At 28.1% G+C, this 14,393-nt stretch overlaps 3 protein-coding genes across 4 annotated transcripts; 2 read left to right on the top strand and 1 right to left on the bottom strand.

Annotated features, from left to right (window-relative positions):
• The first annotated feature begins 55 nt into the window (after positions 1-55).
• Positions 56-6,099, top strand: LOC111035481 (something about silencing protein 10). Of its 2 annotated transcripts, none has more exons than XM_022317124.1 (10): positions 56-372; positions 3,629-3,782; positions 4,189-4,423; positions 4,490-4,608; positions 4,673-4,835; positions 4,935-5,052; positions 5,124-5,303; positions 5,378-5,559; positions 5,632-5,786; positions 5,875-6,099. In XM_022317124.1, exons 1-10 carry the CDS (start codon positions 71-73, stop codon positions 5,965-5,967), a joined length of 1,701 nt encoding a protein of 566 aa, XP_022172816.1. In that variant the 5' UTR covers positions 56-70; the 3' UTR covers positions 5,968-6,099. The 2 variants fall into 2 exon arrangements, with proteins under 2 accessions (XP_022172816.1, XP_022172817.1); XM_022317125.1 differs by lacking the exon at positions 56-372 and adding an exon at positions 2,574-2,747 and having other exon boundaries at positions 5,875-5,967.
• Positions 6,100-10,254: 4,155 nt separating this feature from the next.
• LOC111035452 (set1/Ash2 histone methyltransferase complex subunit ASH2-like) lies at positions 10,255-10,894 on the top strand. Its single transcript, XM_022317079.1, has 2 exons — positions 10,255-10,412; positions 10,486-10,894. Exons 1-2 carry the CDS (start codon positions 10,312-10,314, stop codon positions 10,553-10,555), a joined length of 171 nt encoding a protein of 56 aa, XP_022172771.1. The 5' UTR covers positions 10,255-10,311; the 3' UTR covers positions 10,556-10,894.
• Positions 10,895-12,878: 1,984 nt separating this feature from the next.
• LOC111035479 (ras-like GTP-binding protein rhoA) lies at positions 12,879-13,829 on the bottom strand. Its single transcript, XM_022317122.1, has one exon. The coding sequence runs from the start codon at positions 13,818-13,820 to the stop codon at positions 12,879-12,881; it is 942 nt and encodes a 313-aa protein (XP_022172814.1). The 5' UTR covers positions 13,821-13,829.
• Between the last annotated feature and the right edge of the window lie 564 nt (positions 13,830-14,393).

Raw genomic sequence — 14,393 nt, 5'->3', positions numbered from 1 at the left:
TTTGACTTACACCAAAATGATGTGATGTTCTAATGACAAATAATTTCCATGTTTTTTTTCATTTCCCACCATGTCGTCTGAGGATGAAGACGTTCTTGCTGCAGTGAATTTAGTTAATTATTTAAATTATAATCAAGGTTCTATAGTGCTAAAATACTGGGTCCATCCATTTTGGCGTAAAAATTGCTATTCTCTTGGTTTATACTCTGTGTTTAAAGAGCTAGATGATCCAGATCGTTTTAAAAGTTTTTACAGAATGGAAAAATCGACATTTGAAGAGTTGGTTAGGTTAGTTGGACCAGAAATCCAGAAAAAAGACACCAATTATAGAAGAACAGTGTGCCCTCAAGAACGATTACTTATCACACTTAGGTAAGTAAAACAAAACATTTTATCAAGTTAATTCTTAAAATCAATTAATTTTAATTAATTCTTTAAAATTAAACACATATTATTTATAAACGAATAAGTGTTGAATATAAATACTGCTCCACATTTAGGTAATATAGATTTACCATAGGTACCAGTAAATAAAATAATATATTTGAATTACATTCAGTTTATTAATAAATATTATTATATAACATAATTTATTCATAAACTAAACTTTTTTGTTTAAGTAGATAAAATCAATATTTGTAGACTTGTAGTTACGAAGTATAATATGAGTAATATGAAAAACAAAATAAAAATAATTAAATAACCCTGTAAATGAATAAATGTTTAAAATACTTGTATAATAAAATTAACATTTAGTTATAAAATGGATAGGTGTATGTGCCCTTTTCAGTGAACTCCTGTGTTTGACGTTGATCTGGTGGTGAAAATGTATATGTTTGACGTTGATCTGGTGGTGAAAATACAGGTGTTTGGCGTTGATCTGGTGGTGAAAATGCATGTATATGACGTTGAGCTGGTGAAGATAATGAATGTGGTGTTTGATGTTGATTATAAACTGCAGAAACTGTATGCTCACATAATATACAACTAGCTGCGTTTATCATTTGAACCTTATAACGCCTTTTCTGGTCTGGGGTCATCAATTTCATGTCTGGCAACAAATTTTTTAAAAAGCATAAATCCATTTCTTCCTCGGTATCAGTTTTCTTCTTCTTGGAAAAGAACTCGAGGCAGCCTTGTTGACATCTGATAAAAGAACTGGCGCGTGTTTTTTTTAATTTTTATTTATATTAGCACTGGATGTAGATGGAGAATATTAATCATCTTTCTTTGAATTTGGAACAGCCAAATTATCAGAACTTTGATCAGCTAACTCATATTCATCGGCGGCTTGGTCACATCGTAGTATATTATTTGACTATTTGACTAATGTGTGATCAGTATATTTTGTGATATTATTACTATTGATGTAATTAATTTTACTATTAGTAATTAGTCATTTGAGATATTTGAGATAATTTTATTAGTAAGTAAAGTGTAATCTACTAATTTACGTAAAAACGGATACATTTGGATATTTTGTCCTAGATTCGTACCTGTAGTAGGTTACGCATAGACGCATAGTATACTTTGTAATGAATATTAATAAGTAGGTACTTACTTTCCTAAATAAATACTGTATTTTGTACTAACAAAAAATAACTTCTTTAAATATATTAAATATATTACTTCTTGTATAATTATAAACTTGTATACTTGTATACTAAAAACTTAAAAACTTTGTTTACTGTCCGTCGTCACTCCGTCGAGCGCAATTTGGAAATTATGCATTTCCATGTGACAAATGACAAAAAGTAGTGCACGCGCTATTTTTCGAGGGACAAGCAACAACAATATTTAAACATGAAATTACATGTCGATTTGATGAGCGGGATAAAGTGATTTTCAGTTGTAATTGTGAACAAAATTATATGAATGACATGTTACTAACGCGTCACTTGTCATTTCACTCGTCAGATCACGCGTCATGTTACTTTGGTGAGCGCTGCCCCTTAGAGTAACAATACGCCATTTATCATTGAGCTTATGGCTACACTAATTGCGAATAGTGAGAATATTGGGTACTGGTTTGTTATAGCCCCCCCCCCCCCCACGGCGAGTGAAAACTTTAGAGCCCCGCCACTAGGGTTTGTTATGGCCCTGCCATCCATACAACAATAAATACATCGTATGAATGTAAAATAATGAGTTTATTTATTGATATTAATCTAAAAATTTGATGTTAAGCATATTGATATAATATTTTAAAATTTAAAGTTGAAAAATGGAATAATAATACTTTTAAAACAATGATAAATTAAAAAATGTTTATAATGTTAAAAACTATGGTTTCTGACGTTTCTGTGATTCCCAAAATCGTTAGTTTTTACTTGTTTATATTTTATTGTCGATAAATATCAAATACTAAAGAATCAGTAAAGATGATTATTATTTATTAAATAACTAATTTATGTTCATTCGTTTATTCTATCATTCGAATGTTTATGAAATCAAATCGTTTTTAAATCGAATTGATTCGAATGGTTTCGATTAATCGAATGATTTTAAAATAATCGAATCATACGATTATTTCATTCGATTATTCCCATCACTAGATACTACTATCTACAGTCTTGGTTAACCTCAAAGACTCAAAATTAAAAGCAAAGCATAACATTTGAAGTCTTGAAGTAAACAATTTGAGTATTAGTATATTATTATAACTTTTAATTATTTAAATAACAGGTCTACTATATATAACAATAAAATATTAAATTTAAAAAAACTACGATGAAAAAAAAACCTTGGTAAGTACATTTGAAATAATATTTATTGTGTTATTAAATTCTAAATATATTGGATGTTATTTTATCTGAATCTAAAATTCTGAAAATTATGTAAAATGACCTATGTATAAAACTGTAAAAAATGAAGTATATTAATTACAACATGCCGGGTTAATAATTGTATCTACCTAGTCTTTTTAGTGAAGCTTGAACAATGTTTATCAATTCAATATTATTAGTGAGAACTGAGAATATTTTAAGAAATTTTCTCCTTCTAGTTGTACATCGTTCGTAAAACGATTAATTTATATAGTGCCATTTATTTTCAATGTACAAATATACTTTTACATTTAACTACTTTTAATTTTTTTAATTTCTAAATATTACTACCTATATTATCACCTGTTGTACTAATAGTTAATATCATTCTCAATCTTGAAATCTTTCCATATCTTTAAAAATGTTCATTATATGTTTAGTGTAAATTATTGTATTGAATACGGCAAGTACATATTTGTATTGTCGCACACATTGTTTTAGATGAATGTATTGATTTTACAATGATATGTTTTTTGTTTTAAGTGTACAATATTAATTTAGTTGGGAAAAATATTTTGATTTTCAACTTTGGGTGGTAGTTACTGGTAGCAAATTGGATCTAGTTGGTAGCTTGAGAAGTAAAAATTGGAAATTCCCAGTGTTTTCAAAAGTAATTGGGAGAAAGGAAAAATAAAAAGTTAAGGAAAACAAGAACTGTAACACTAAACTAGTTATCAATAGAACCTTGTTTTTTTGGTAGAACTCAAATTTGTTAATATTTGAAATTTTTACAAAATGTTTATATTAACAGTTAACTACTTTTAAATTTAATAATTTTTTAAATATGTAATACATTTGTTTAGGGGACGCAAGCAAGTGGAGAGTGATGATGAAGCTTCTGTAGATTTTGATGGTGAAAATTCGGAGAGTGATTATGATGAGAACGAAAAGCTTCTTCTAGAAAAGACAAGGAAAGAACTAGTTCAAGGACCATATGATTCAGATGAGGAGAGCGAAGTAATACATTTTATATGCTATTAATATTGTGTACAATTTATATTTAGTTCCTTTGTATTCATTTTAACAAATAATTATTGAGAGTTATGACATAACCAAATTATTCTTTAATTTAATCTTTCAAAGATTATAAGATATACCTATTAATTGTTTTTTCTATTGTGTAACAAAAATAATTTAAACGATCAATGTAGAAATATTTGTTCTCAATTATTCTTGAATCAATGCATTTTTTCTAACTAAAAATTATAATACTTATGGTTTAAGTATTAATTTGTGGATTGAATTTATTATACCTATAACCTTATTGATTTTTACATGTTGAATTACGTAATACTTTTAAATATTTTTAAACACAATAGATAAAAAATAAGTAAAAACATTTAAAGTATATAATTATGTCTAGGAAGAAGTATTTCCACTTCGTAATAAACTAGATCAGTATGAAGACAGTGAAGAAGATGACGAAGAAGTTGAAAATGATATTGAACCAAGTTCTGACGATGACGAAGAAAAAAATGTTAATGATAGTGATATAGAAGGCGCAGAAAGTGGTTCAGATGATTTACCTAATGATAAAGCTTGGGGTCAACTAAGAAGATCATTTTATAACACTGATTACTTAGATAAAGATCATGGAGGTAACATAATTATATTTTATTTTATTTTATTATTTTATTTTATTAATTTTAATAAAATATATTAAGGTTTTGAGGGGGAAGAGGATGAAGAAACTGCGAAAATGGAAGAAGAAGAAGCGCGTAAAATTCATCAAAGAATGATGTCTGAATTAGAAAATGTAGATCTTGACGGTGAACTTTTTATTGTAAGTTATTGTAAATAAAATGTATTTACAGAATATCTTATTTATAAATATTTATTATTTCTAGGGGACTAAAGTAACAGAAAATGTAAAAGAAGGGGCTGTCACAAATGACATAACTCAAATGATGATGGTTAAAAAGGATTTGAGTTCAATGAGTGATCGTGAAAAAAGAAAATTGTTGATGAAAGAATCACCTGAACTTTTTGGACTAATCACTGATTTTAAAAGTAATTTTTTCTTAACATTCTTTTCTTTTAAATAAAAATTCAAATAATCTATGATATATAATGTATCTAACAATATAATTATTAATTATTATATTATAGCCTACATGGGAAGTGTACAAGATAAATTGTCTCCTTTTTTGAAGTTGGTTAAATCGGGCAACATACCTAAAAGTCGATTTACAGAATACACGCAATGTTATTATGAAATAATATTAAAGTAATACTAATATTTTATATCAATAATATCTGTCAAGACAATACATTTTTACATTTTTATTATTGTTTTAGTTACTGTACCAATATTGGGTTCTATTTTCTTATGAAATCTGTTCGTAAACCAGTGCAAAATCATCCTATAATGAATAGATTACTTCGATACCGGGAAATGTTGTGTAAACAAAGTAAACATTTTGAAACATTAATATCACCTCAGATTGATAAAATATTGTCCGATATCAATATAATAGAGTAAGAAATTTTTTAGTTTAATTTACTACATTTAATAATTACATTTTAGGTGCTTAATGTTCTTTTAATTTTAGATCTAACTCTAAGGCAAGTAAAAATAAATCTAAAAAATTACTTAATTTACTGACAAAACCTGTACAAAAAGCTGTTCATATAATTAAACCCAAAGAAAATAATGTGGAAAATTTAAATGAGAACCAACCAAATAAATTTGAGGATAGTGCAGATAAAGAAGAAGATGCTACAGAAGTTAAAGGTATAATACTATTTGAATGAAATGCTATAATAGATATATTGGTGTTTTCATAACAAATTTTTTATTTTATAGAAGAAACTATGATGACCACTGATGAAAAACGTGGTATAACCTATCAAATAGCTAAAAATAAGGGACTTACCCCTCGTCGTAAGAAAGAACTTAGAAATCCAAGGGTGAAAAATCGTATGAAATATCGTAAAGCAAAAATCCGTAGGAAGGGACAGGTTCGCATTATGAATATTCAAGTCTTATGTTTAGAGTTTCATAATATTTTGAATATAAATATTAATAATTGTATGTTTTCCATTTCAGATTTCAGAGCCACGTAAAGAAATTCGTCGTTATGATGGAGAAATCTCTGGTATTAAAGTTAATCTGTCTAAGAGCATAAAAATTAAGGCCTAATTTGTTGTTTTTTTTTTGTGGTACATGTTGGTCAATTTATGACAAATAAGTCCACATAATTTTTTTTTAAAGGAAAATCAATATTTATATGTTTTTAAATAATATTAAATGTTGTTATACTTATGCATTGTATTTCCTATGATAATTTGTTATTTACTTTACACAATGAAGAACAAGAGTGAGCCGCTAAGCTAGCGGTTCCCAACCTTAGATTGCAATCCAAATTAGTCGCCGAGGTTTTTATGGTGGGTCACGAAAGAATTACTTACATATAATATTATTTTTGTTTCATCAACTTCAGTTTTGTGAGTTGGTTTTATAAGCGGAAGTGGTAGTGCGTTTGACTTTCTACTTGTCTAGTTGTCTCCCTTCTTAAAATATGGTTTTGCCTTTGCGCCACTGAACTTGTATGTTATAAAACGAGCATCAAGTGGCTAGATTCACAAAACAATTCAAAGTGCATCAAAATCCCATATAAATTATTTTTAGTAATTATAAATTTTTACTAACTTAAGATAGAAGCGCTTGAATGGATTAACAATGTTGTTAGTGCATTAGGACATGAAATTAAATCCAGAAGGCATAATATAGGTACCTACTTGACGTTTTAGTGAAAAAAAGAATGATGGACTTAATATTATACATTGTACATTTAATTTAATTTAATTATTTACATTATTGTCTTTGAAAACACGATTCACATCATTTAATTTATAATAATACATGAATGAATAAAATATTATAATCTAAGTAATTGGACGGACAAGGGGTAGGGGCATAGGCAAATAGCCATTATGATTATAAATACTTGTATCTCACCCCAGCACCAATTCCTAATTAAAAACTGGTTTAAACAGATAAATACTTTGACAAGATTTTTAGTTTACCTACTCAATTCCTTTTAAATCTATTATTCTATAAAAAAAATAAAAAATAGTATGATTGTACAAATATAGACTATAGTTATTGTTATACCATAATTAAAATATATTTTTATGGTATACAAAATTGTCAATCTTGAAATTGAAATAAAATCGAATTTCATTCAAACATTGGAAATCATACAAATCTGCAGTAGGTAATTTAATCAGGGGAAACGCTAGAAACGTGGAGATATCAACTCCTGAATGGTATATATTTGGATTTTGTTTTCATTTATTTCTTACAAAAGAATGATTGTTTTTTCCCAGATTAATAACTCAACAAAATCACGGAAATTGTCAAATTATTTCGAATTAAAATATTCTTTAACATTTTAAAAATTATTTCTAAGCTTTGCAAATTTCATTCAAGATTTCCCTTAAGTTTTCTTACATTTAACAAAAAAAAAGTCAAATTATTTGTTTATAATTTATAAACGTTTGAAGTTAGATATTGGATGTTGGCGAATCGCATACAATAATTTTCTAATTTTGTTAATAAAAAATAATTAACTTCAGGTACCTACTTGACATTTTCATCAATTGTTTAATTTATCATTTTTTAAACGTGATAACATTTTTAAAATATTTGGATTCTAAGTTATTTGTAGACATTTCTAATTTTCGATTTTTTTAGTTTTTTATTCTATAAATGTCAATAAAATGTATTTTTTGGGTTAAAAAGCTTGAAAATGTAATACATGGTTCCTCTTAAGCAGTTATAATAGCAGTTAAGAAATAAAATAGATCCATAGGCATGATGTTTATAAGTACTTACCTATTTAAAGTTTTAATTTTTACAACATTTATCAAAACCTCAAAAATTTTCAATTAATTTTTAGTTAAAAAATTATAAAATGCTTAATTTTTACAGCTAAGGATTGAAAAACGATTCTCGTGAATGGATCGTACTGCGAACAAAAAATCTAAAAAATATGTAACCTCAGTTATTCTTTTTGCAGAATTTTTAAGTTTACATTTGAAGGAAATTACATATTAACGCCAAGAATAACGATTTCATTTATTTCGTTGTAATTTAAAAATATTATTAATGGGTACACAAAACGTTTAGAGTATATTATTATGTTAATATTTTGTACCTATAATTATATAATGACAAATTAAAATGTATTTTTTTGGGAAAAAATGACTTTCACCTACTGTAGTACTAATGATAAAATAAATTACTTTAATCACAATATTATCAACAAATATACTATAAGTAATAAAAAATAATATTATAGGCTGACCGTTATAGCTCAGAATCGTTTTTCCTTGTTCGTATATAATGATTTTATATAATTTAATTCAAATTTAACACATCCATTACAGCAACTCCTTAGAAACCCATAATGTATAGCAGAGCGTTATCCACTTCACCGCTTTCATTATAGTCGTCTACTATTGTAATAATGTTTAATTAAGGGCAGTCATTTGCTTGGTTATTTGACTTATAATACCTAGGTATAGCTATTAACTCGATAATATATTTTATTAAATATTATAATATTATATAGTACCATTGATTATAAATCATTGATAGTACCTATGCGTTGTTTTTGTCATAAATTAATTCAACCTATACCTACTCAGTTTTTTTTCATATTTTTACTTTAAATTTTGGTTCTTCGGGATTTTGATCGGATCATAAAAAATATATATATCACCTATTATATGTATTGAATAATATGCGAAAAACGAATAGCTTTTTTTGTACCGCAACCAAATATACCTACATTTTCAGAATAATGGAACCCCATTTGGCAGTTTGTGACATTAATTGCAGTTTGATATAAACCATGATGTAAAAGCCCGACTAAAAGGTTCAAAGTGTATAAGAATATTATACACGCCCACGCCGATAGATACACATAAAACGAATGTAACATATTATATTGGTTTTAAACAGCATTCTATATATTTTATTCCAGATACACCATCCATGTTATATAATATATTGTATATATTTTTTGATCGTTAAGCAAATATCTATACATCAAAAGTATTTCCAAGAGTAACAAAAATGGATTTCGATGTTCAATAACCGTTTTAATATTATTACATGTGCAAGAAAATCGTTTAATATCAAGGGTGAAATACTGCAGACACATACAGTACGGTGCGTCCTTTAGAATTTTCGCTCGGATGGTCCGAATTCTAATAAACGCAGAATTTCTCAACGGGCGGTCGCTCTTGTCCAAATCTATGGGTAACAAAAAAATCATACAACATAAACATTCTTCAATACACGCCGAGACTGAACGATATAAAAATTTAACTATATAGCATATGTATAGGTATAAACATATAAACGATGACCGATAGGTACCTATATTATACATCACACAACGTATATAAATACTTATAGGTAATAATGGTAGGTACAGCCTGGTCATTTAATATTATGATACCAGAAAAAGATATAAAATTGGATAAGATTCGATTATAATAAAATATTTTTTCCACGTATTACATTACAACTATAGAGTACCTATTACATTATTATGTTTTATTTTAACGACATTTGCTGTTTAAATCCTATTCACCATCAACCGTCAATAAATTCTCTTGCTATTCGAATAGGATTGCCTAAATACATTTAAAATAAAAATTGTAAATGCAAAAACTTGGATGAATATTGATAATTTTTAAATAAAATTAAGATGTATTACACCCGCAAAACTTGCTAAAAAATAGTTATTGCCATATGTTTTATAATAATGGGTCATTTCGCTCTAATTTTTAAACTTACGGAGCTAAACGTGATCTGCTGCTCGTAAAATGTGGTATGTTACGCAATTGTAAGACGGAAACAAGTAACAACAAATATATAATAAAAGTGATCTTATAAGATGATTACAGTTTTAAATTTGGATGTTTCAGATAGAGAGAAAATATGAATTTTCGAAAAACCGGAATATGAAAAGATGCCGTGCTTGTCAATAATTTGTTTTGCTACATCCTCATCTGTTATATAGATACGTCATACATAATTAAATAGTTTTATTGTCGGCAATTCGATCGATCCTGATGGTACAGATCAAGGAAGTTATAGAAAGTTTTCAAAAAAATAGCTATTATTAATCTTGAAACTAGTTGCTTTTAATCAACAGGCAATAAATGTCCGTGGTTCAATCTCTGGCCGATGACATTTTTGCATTATTTTTTTGAATTAATTTTAATTCTTCGTTTTTGATTGACGTTATATTTAATATTATCTTACTGTTACGTGTGGTATATGGTAATTATTAATATTTAATCAGAGTGTGATAATTGTTTATAAGCTTTTATAATATTAGTTATAATATAATATATTATATTATAGTTTTATTATTTTCCTTACATAATTATACATTTATTTATTTATTGTTAATTGTAAGGTGTTACCAGTGGAAATTGGTATTGGGAGACAACAGTTGAAGAAATGCTCGATAATTCGGCTTGCCGTATTGAATGGAGCCAAGAATTTACAAATGTTCAAGCACCATTAGGATATGATACATTTGGCTATTCATGGAGATCTAGGTTATAAACATGATAAAAAAAAAAGTTATCAAAAATTAAATGGTTTTAAAATATTTTTTATTAATTTTTAAAGAAAAGTACAGTGTTTTACGAGAGTCGTGGAAAACATTATAGTAGCGGGTTTGGTGAGGGCGATACATTAGGATTAGGCATTATGATATGTCTACGTATACCAACATAATATCTTTTCCACCAACTCATAAAGATTTGGTATTTAACATTATTTATAAAATATATTTACTATCTTTAATAATGCCTTCCCAAGTAATACTTAAATATGTTATTTCATATTATGCTCTTTTAGATATTGATTTGTATGATGACGAACAGTCTCAAGATAACAGTCGCGATGCACTTAAATGCTTAAAACCACTAATTGGGAGTTATATAATTTATTATAAAAATGGAGAATGTTTTAATGAAAGTGCTGTAGATTTATATGATGGAAAATATTTTCCTACAGTATCTTTGAATAAAAATTGAACTCTGTCTTTAAACTTTGGACCCAATATCAAATACCCACCACCTCAATCTGATAATTTCAAATATAAAGGGGTATGTAGACAGTAAACCAATATTTATTTTAAATTACTAAAAAAAAAACAATGTAATAATAAAAACAAAAACAGTTTTCAGGAATGGGAAAGGGCTGGTGAAGCCATAATATGTGAACAAACTTTAGCCGATATATCTTTTTTTAACAATAAATGAAGGTAAATTAAAATTAAGTGATATATAACAATATGATTTTGTGTGTACCAAATTATGCTATTTTTGTAATATTATATTTTTTATTGTGTTTGAGTTTTGAATTTAATATTACTACCCACTTATTCTAATATTAATAAATTTGTCTGTGTCTTACTATATATAAACATAATCGTTGTGTACACAATAAAAATAAAAAACAGTAAAAACTACTACTAGTAATCTTCTGTATGTGAACTTATAGTTTAAAATTACTCTATTGTGTATTATCAAAATATGTATTTTAAAAATACCTCTATATAACGTTTTCATAATTCATAGTAAACACTGTGACTTACCAAACTCTGTGTCTACTATGCTCGGTTTATGGATATAACCCTGCAATGGAATCTATCATAATTCATAACTATAATTGCAATAAAAACCGTAATTTTGAAAAAGACCGTTATTTTTATATTTTTGTACCCAAAATTCGTCATTAATAATTGAATATAATAGATACCTATTTAGAGGATATTGTTCCAAATGTTTATAATAAATATTTTTTCCATACATGATACAATTTTAAAAATCACAAACAATTGTAAATTTATTATTTTGTACCTAGTTATAAATTTATGAAAATTTTAATTTTCACACCATCCTGACTGAACGATGTATCCATTTCCGGCGTGGCCACTACTTGTTGGTTCAAAAAGCTTGAAAATTGAATTGTTTACCTAACAAATTATCTACCAAATCTAACCTAATCTTTACTACTTATTTACTATTTACTAATCTTAACCAGTAGTTATAGGTCATAAGTGTATCTTATGATAATTGGAATTTGTACAATAAGTCTTAATGCGATACCTTGCCAAGAGCTTTGAAATAAACATCAACACAAACATCACTTGTGTAGTTATGTGACAGTGCTTTTCGTATGAGTTACTTATATAGTTATATGATCAGTGATACAAAGAAGTTGTTGGATTTTGGAATGATGTGCTCCAAATACAAATTTATATTTTGCAATTATTTGAATTATTTGAGTATAGTTTAAACGATTTACAATCTTGAGTAAATTTCTGTATCAAAAACGATTAATATAGGTATATAGCGGTGTTCATAAACTAATCGCCGATTATCAATCGGGTGTTATATCCTTTCCGGATTTTTTATAGGTATATTAATCCCTTTATTCCAATCATGTGAACAAAGTAGAACATACCTATTATCTATATGTAGTATACATTTATATCATAATATATTAGGTAGGTACTGCTAATAACTTTAAGTCAATAATAATAATAATAACTTACTGAATAGAACGGTGCGAATAGTTAGGTAGTTTCGTGGTATAAATAAACAATACCTTAAAATGAACCTTAATATTTTAAAAATGTCATTGTATATAGTAAAAACAAAATATATTATATAAAAAGTTTAAGTAAACACACATAACAACTGTAAGCAATTTTTATTTTTTAATATTGCTTTACTAGAAATTAATTTAATTTAGTACAATAATAATAATTTTTTACCGATTTGAAAAATATTTGGATGGTGATTCAAGGTGTGCTGAAGCATATCTGGCACACCCCATACTTCTGCTTATGATAATAATATATTATAATATCGGCATCCCCTCCCATTACCCACAAACTATAATAATATAAGTTTAGGTGTAAGACAAATATATAACATATAGGTATATTAATATGTGTTACTATAAGTACCTATATTATATAGGCACCAACGTATAAATTAAAAAATATATTATTTATTTTGTGTTAAAAGTAAAATGCACTGCGTACTATGTTTGGAGGTCCTTTTCGTTGCCTTCACTGTGGCAACGAAAACATCACGGACTCCTTCTTTGGTCTTCGAAGAACATTCTAAAAACGCGAAAGCTTTAATATCTTCCGCCACTGATTGGCCAATCTCTTTGGTAATCATGACATTATATTCCGGTATCCGAATGGTAGTTTTTCTCGGTGTGTCCACATTGTAGTTTTCTGAGGTGGCTATTGATGTTTCTGGTTCTAGTCTGTTAGTATTTTTTTGACCAATTTCTGATACGTCGAATTCTTCTTGTCTTGCTACTATCAAGTCACTGTAGCCATCCGATTTTGGCTGTACTGGCAGCCCTTCGACCGTTTTATGTGGTTTCCTGTCAGATTCCAGTGTGGATTTCTCGTCTGTCAAAAACCTGCACCAATCGATCTCTGCCTGCAGATCAATGCATGTCACCGTGTCGTTTTCAGTAACAGTTTGTCCAACAGTGACTTCGGTTGAGTTGCATTTGTCCTGACCAGACTCCGGTAGATCAATGTTCTGCAGCAGATGGTTATCGCGAAGGTCCTTCTTATTTCCTACCAATATTACCGGAACTTCCTTGCAAAAAAACCGTACTTCTGGCACCCATTTATCAATCACGTTGATCAACGATTTGGGGGTATCGATAGAATAGCATATGATAACTACATTCGCGGTCTCGTATGACAGTGGTCGTAGCCTGTCGTAATCCTCTTGGCCAGCAGTGTCCCACAGGTCGAGCGCTACCTTTTTCCCATCAACTTCGATCTCGGTTGAATAGAAGTCAAACACCGTTGGTACGTATACATCTGGAAAAATATCCTCAAAAAACACTCGCAAAAGGCACGTCTTACCGCTCTCATCATCACCGACGATCACCACTTTCTTCTTAATGGGAGACATATTTTCCTACGACAAAAACACATAAAACGGATTTCAGGTACGTGCATTTTATTTTATTTATTTTTTTGTGAGTTTCAGCAACATGGACTGTATATATGGACTAAGTAGGGATACGGTTGATACGGCTGAAACGCGTGTTTAATGTGTGGCAAGAATTCGTCGACAACCACCGTGCTATACAAGATCTTTTAAAGGTTTTCCTTTGAAAATGATGGAGATAATACGACATAGGTTATGTCATATTATGTGTAGCTGACATTTAAAGCTTTCTTTTACGAGATCTTATTCAATTGGTTATGCGTATATTAAAATTGTTTGTAATTATGTAAAGTCTAAATTTGTAGACGCCAGACAGTAGGTACCTACTAAACCTACATATGTGCTTGTCATGTATATTTTTAGAGAAAGTTTATCGGTCATCACATATTCACTAAGTAAGATCACCTCTATTTTTCCTTTAATAATGAACTTATTCAAATTCTGATTTTTGGAATTTTAAGATACACACGAAGTTCATCACATTTTCAAACTCTTGATTTCGTATGACGTACTATTTAAGATGATTCTTAACAT

Source organism: Myzus persicae, unplaced genomic scaffold (genome assembly GCF_001856785.1).
Source record: "Myzus persicae strain clone G006 unplaced genomic scaffold, MPER_G0061.0, whole genome shotgun sequence".
NCBI lineage: Eukaryota > Metazoa > Arthropoda > Insecta > Hemiptera > Aphididae > Myzus > Myzus persicae.
The sequence above is the reverse complement of the archived record's forward strand: the minus strand, read 5'-3'. Positions and strand labels throughout refer to the sequence as shown.

What these genes read in the sequence shown, in the direction of transcription:
- LOC111035479 (XM_022317122.1), bottom strand. Translation starts at nt 13,820, where the DNA reads ATGTCTCCCATTAAGAAGAAAGTGGTGATCGTCGGTGATGATGAGAGC.
- LOC111035452 (XM_022317079.1), top strand. Translation starts at nt 10,312, where the DNA reads ATGCTCGATAATTCGGCTTGCCGTATTGAATGGAGCCAAGAATTTACA. An exon ending in GGCTATTCATGGAGATCTAG is followed by an intron (nt 10,413 to 10,485) that starts GTTATAAACATG and finishes TAATTTTTAAAG; the next exon opens with AAAAGTACAGTGTTTTACGA.
- LOC111035481 (XM_022317124.1), top strand. Translation starts at nt 71, where the DNA reads ATGTCGTCTGAGGATGAAGACGTTCTTGCTGCAGTGAATTTAGTTAAT. An exon ending in ACTAATCACTGATTTTAAAA is followed by an intron (nt 4,836 to 4,934) that starts GTAATTTTTTCT and finishes ATTATATTATAG; the next exon opens with CCTACATGGGAAGTGTACAA. An exon ending in TATTATGAAATAATATTAAA is followed by an intron (nt 5,053 to 5,123) that starts GTAATACTAATA and finishes TTATTGTTTTAG; the next exon opens with TTACTGTACCAATATTGGGT.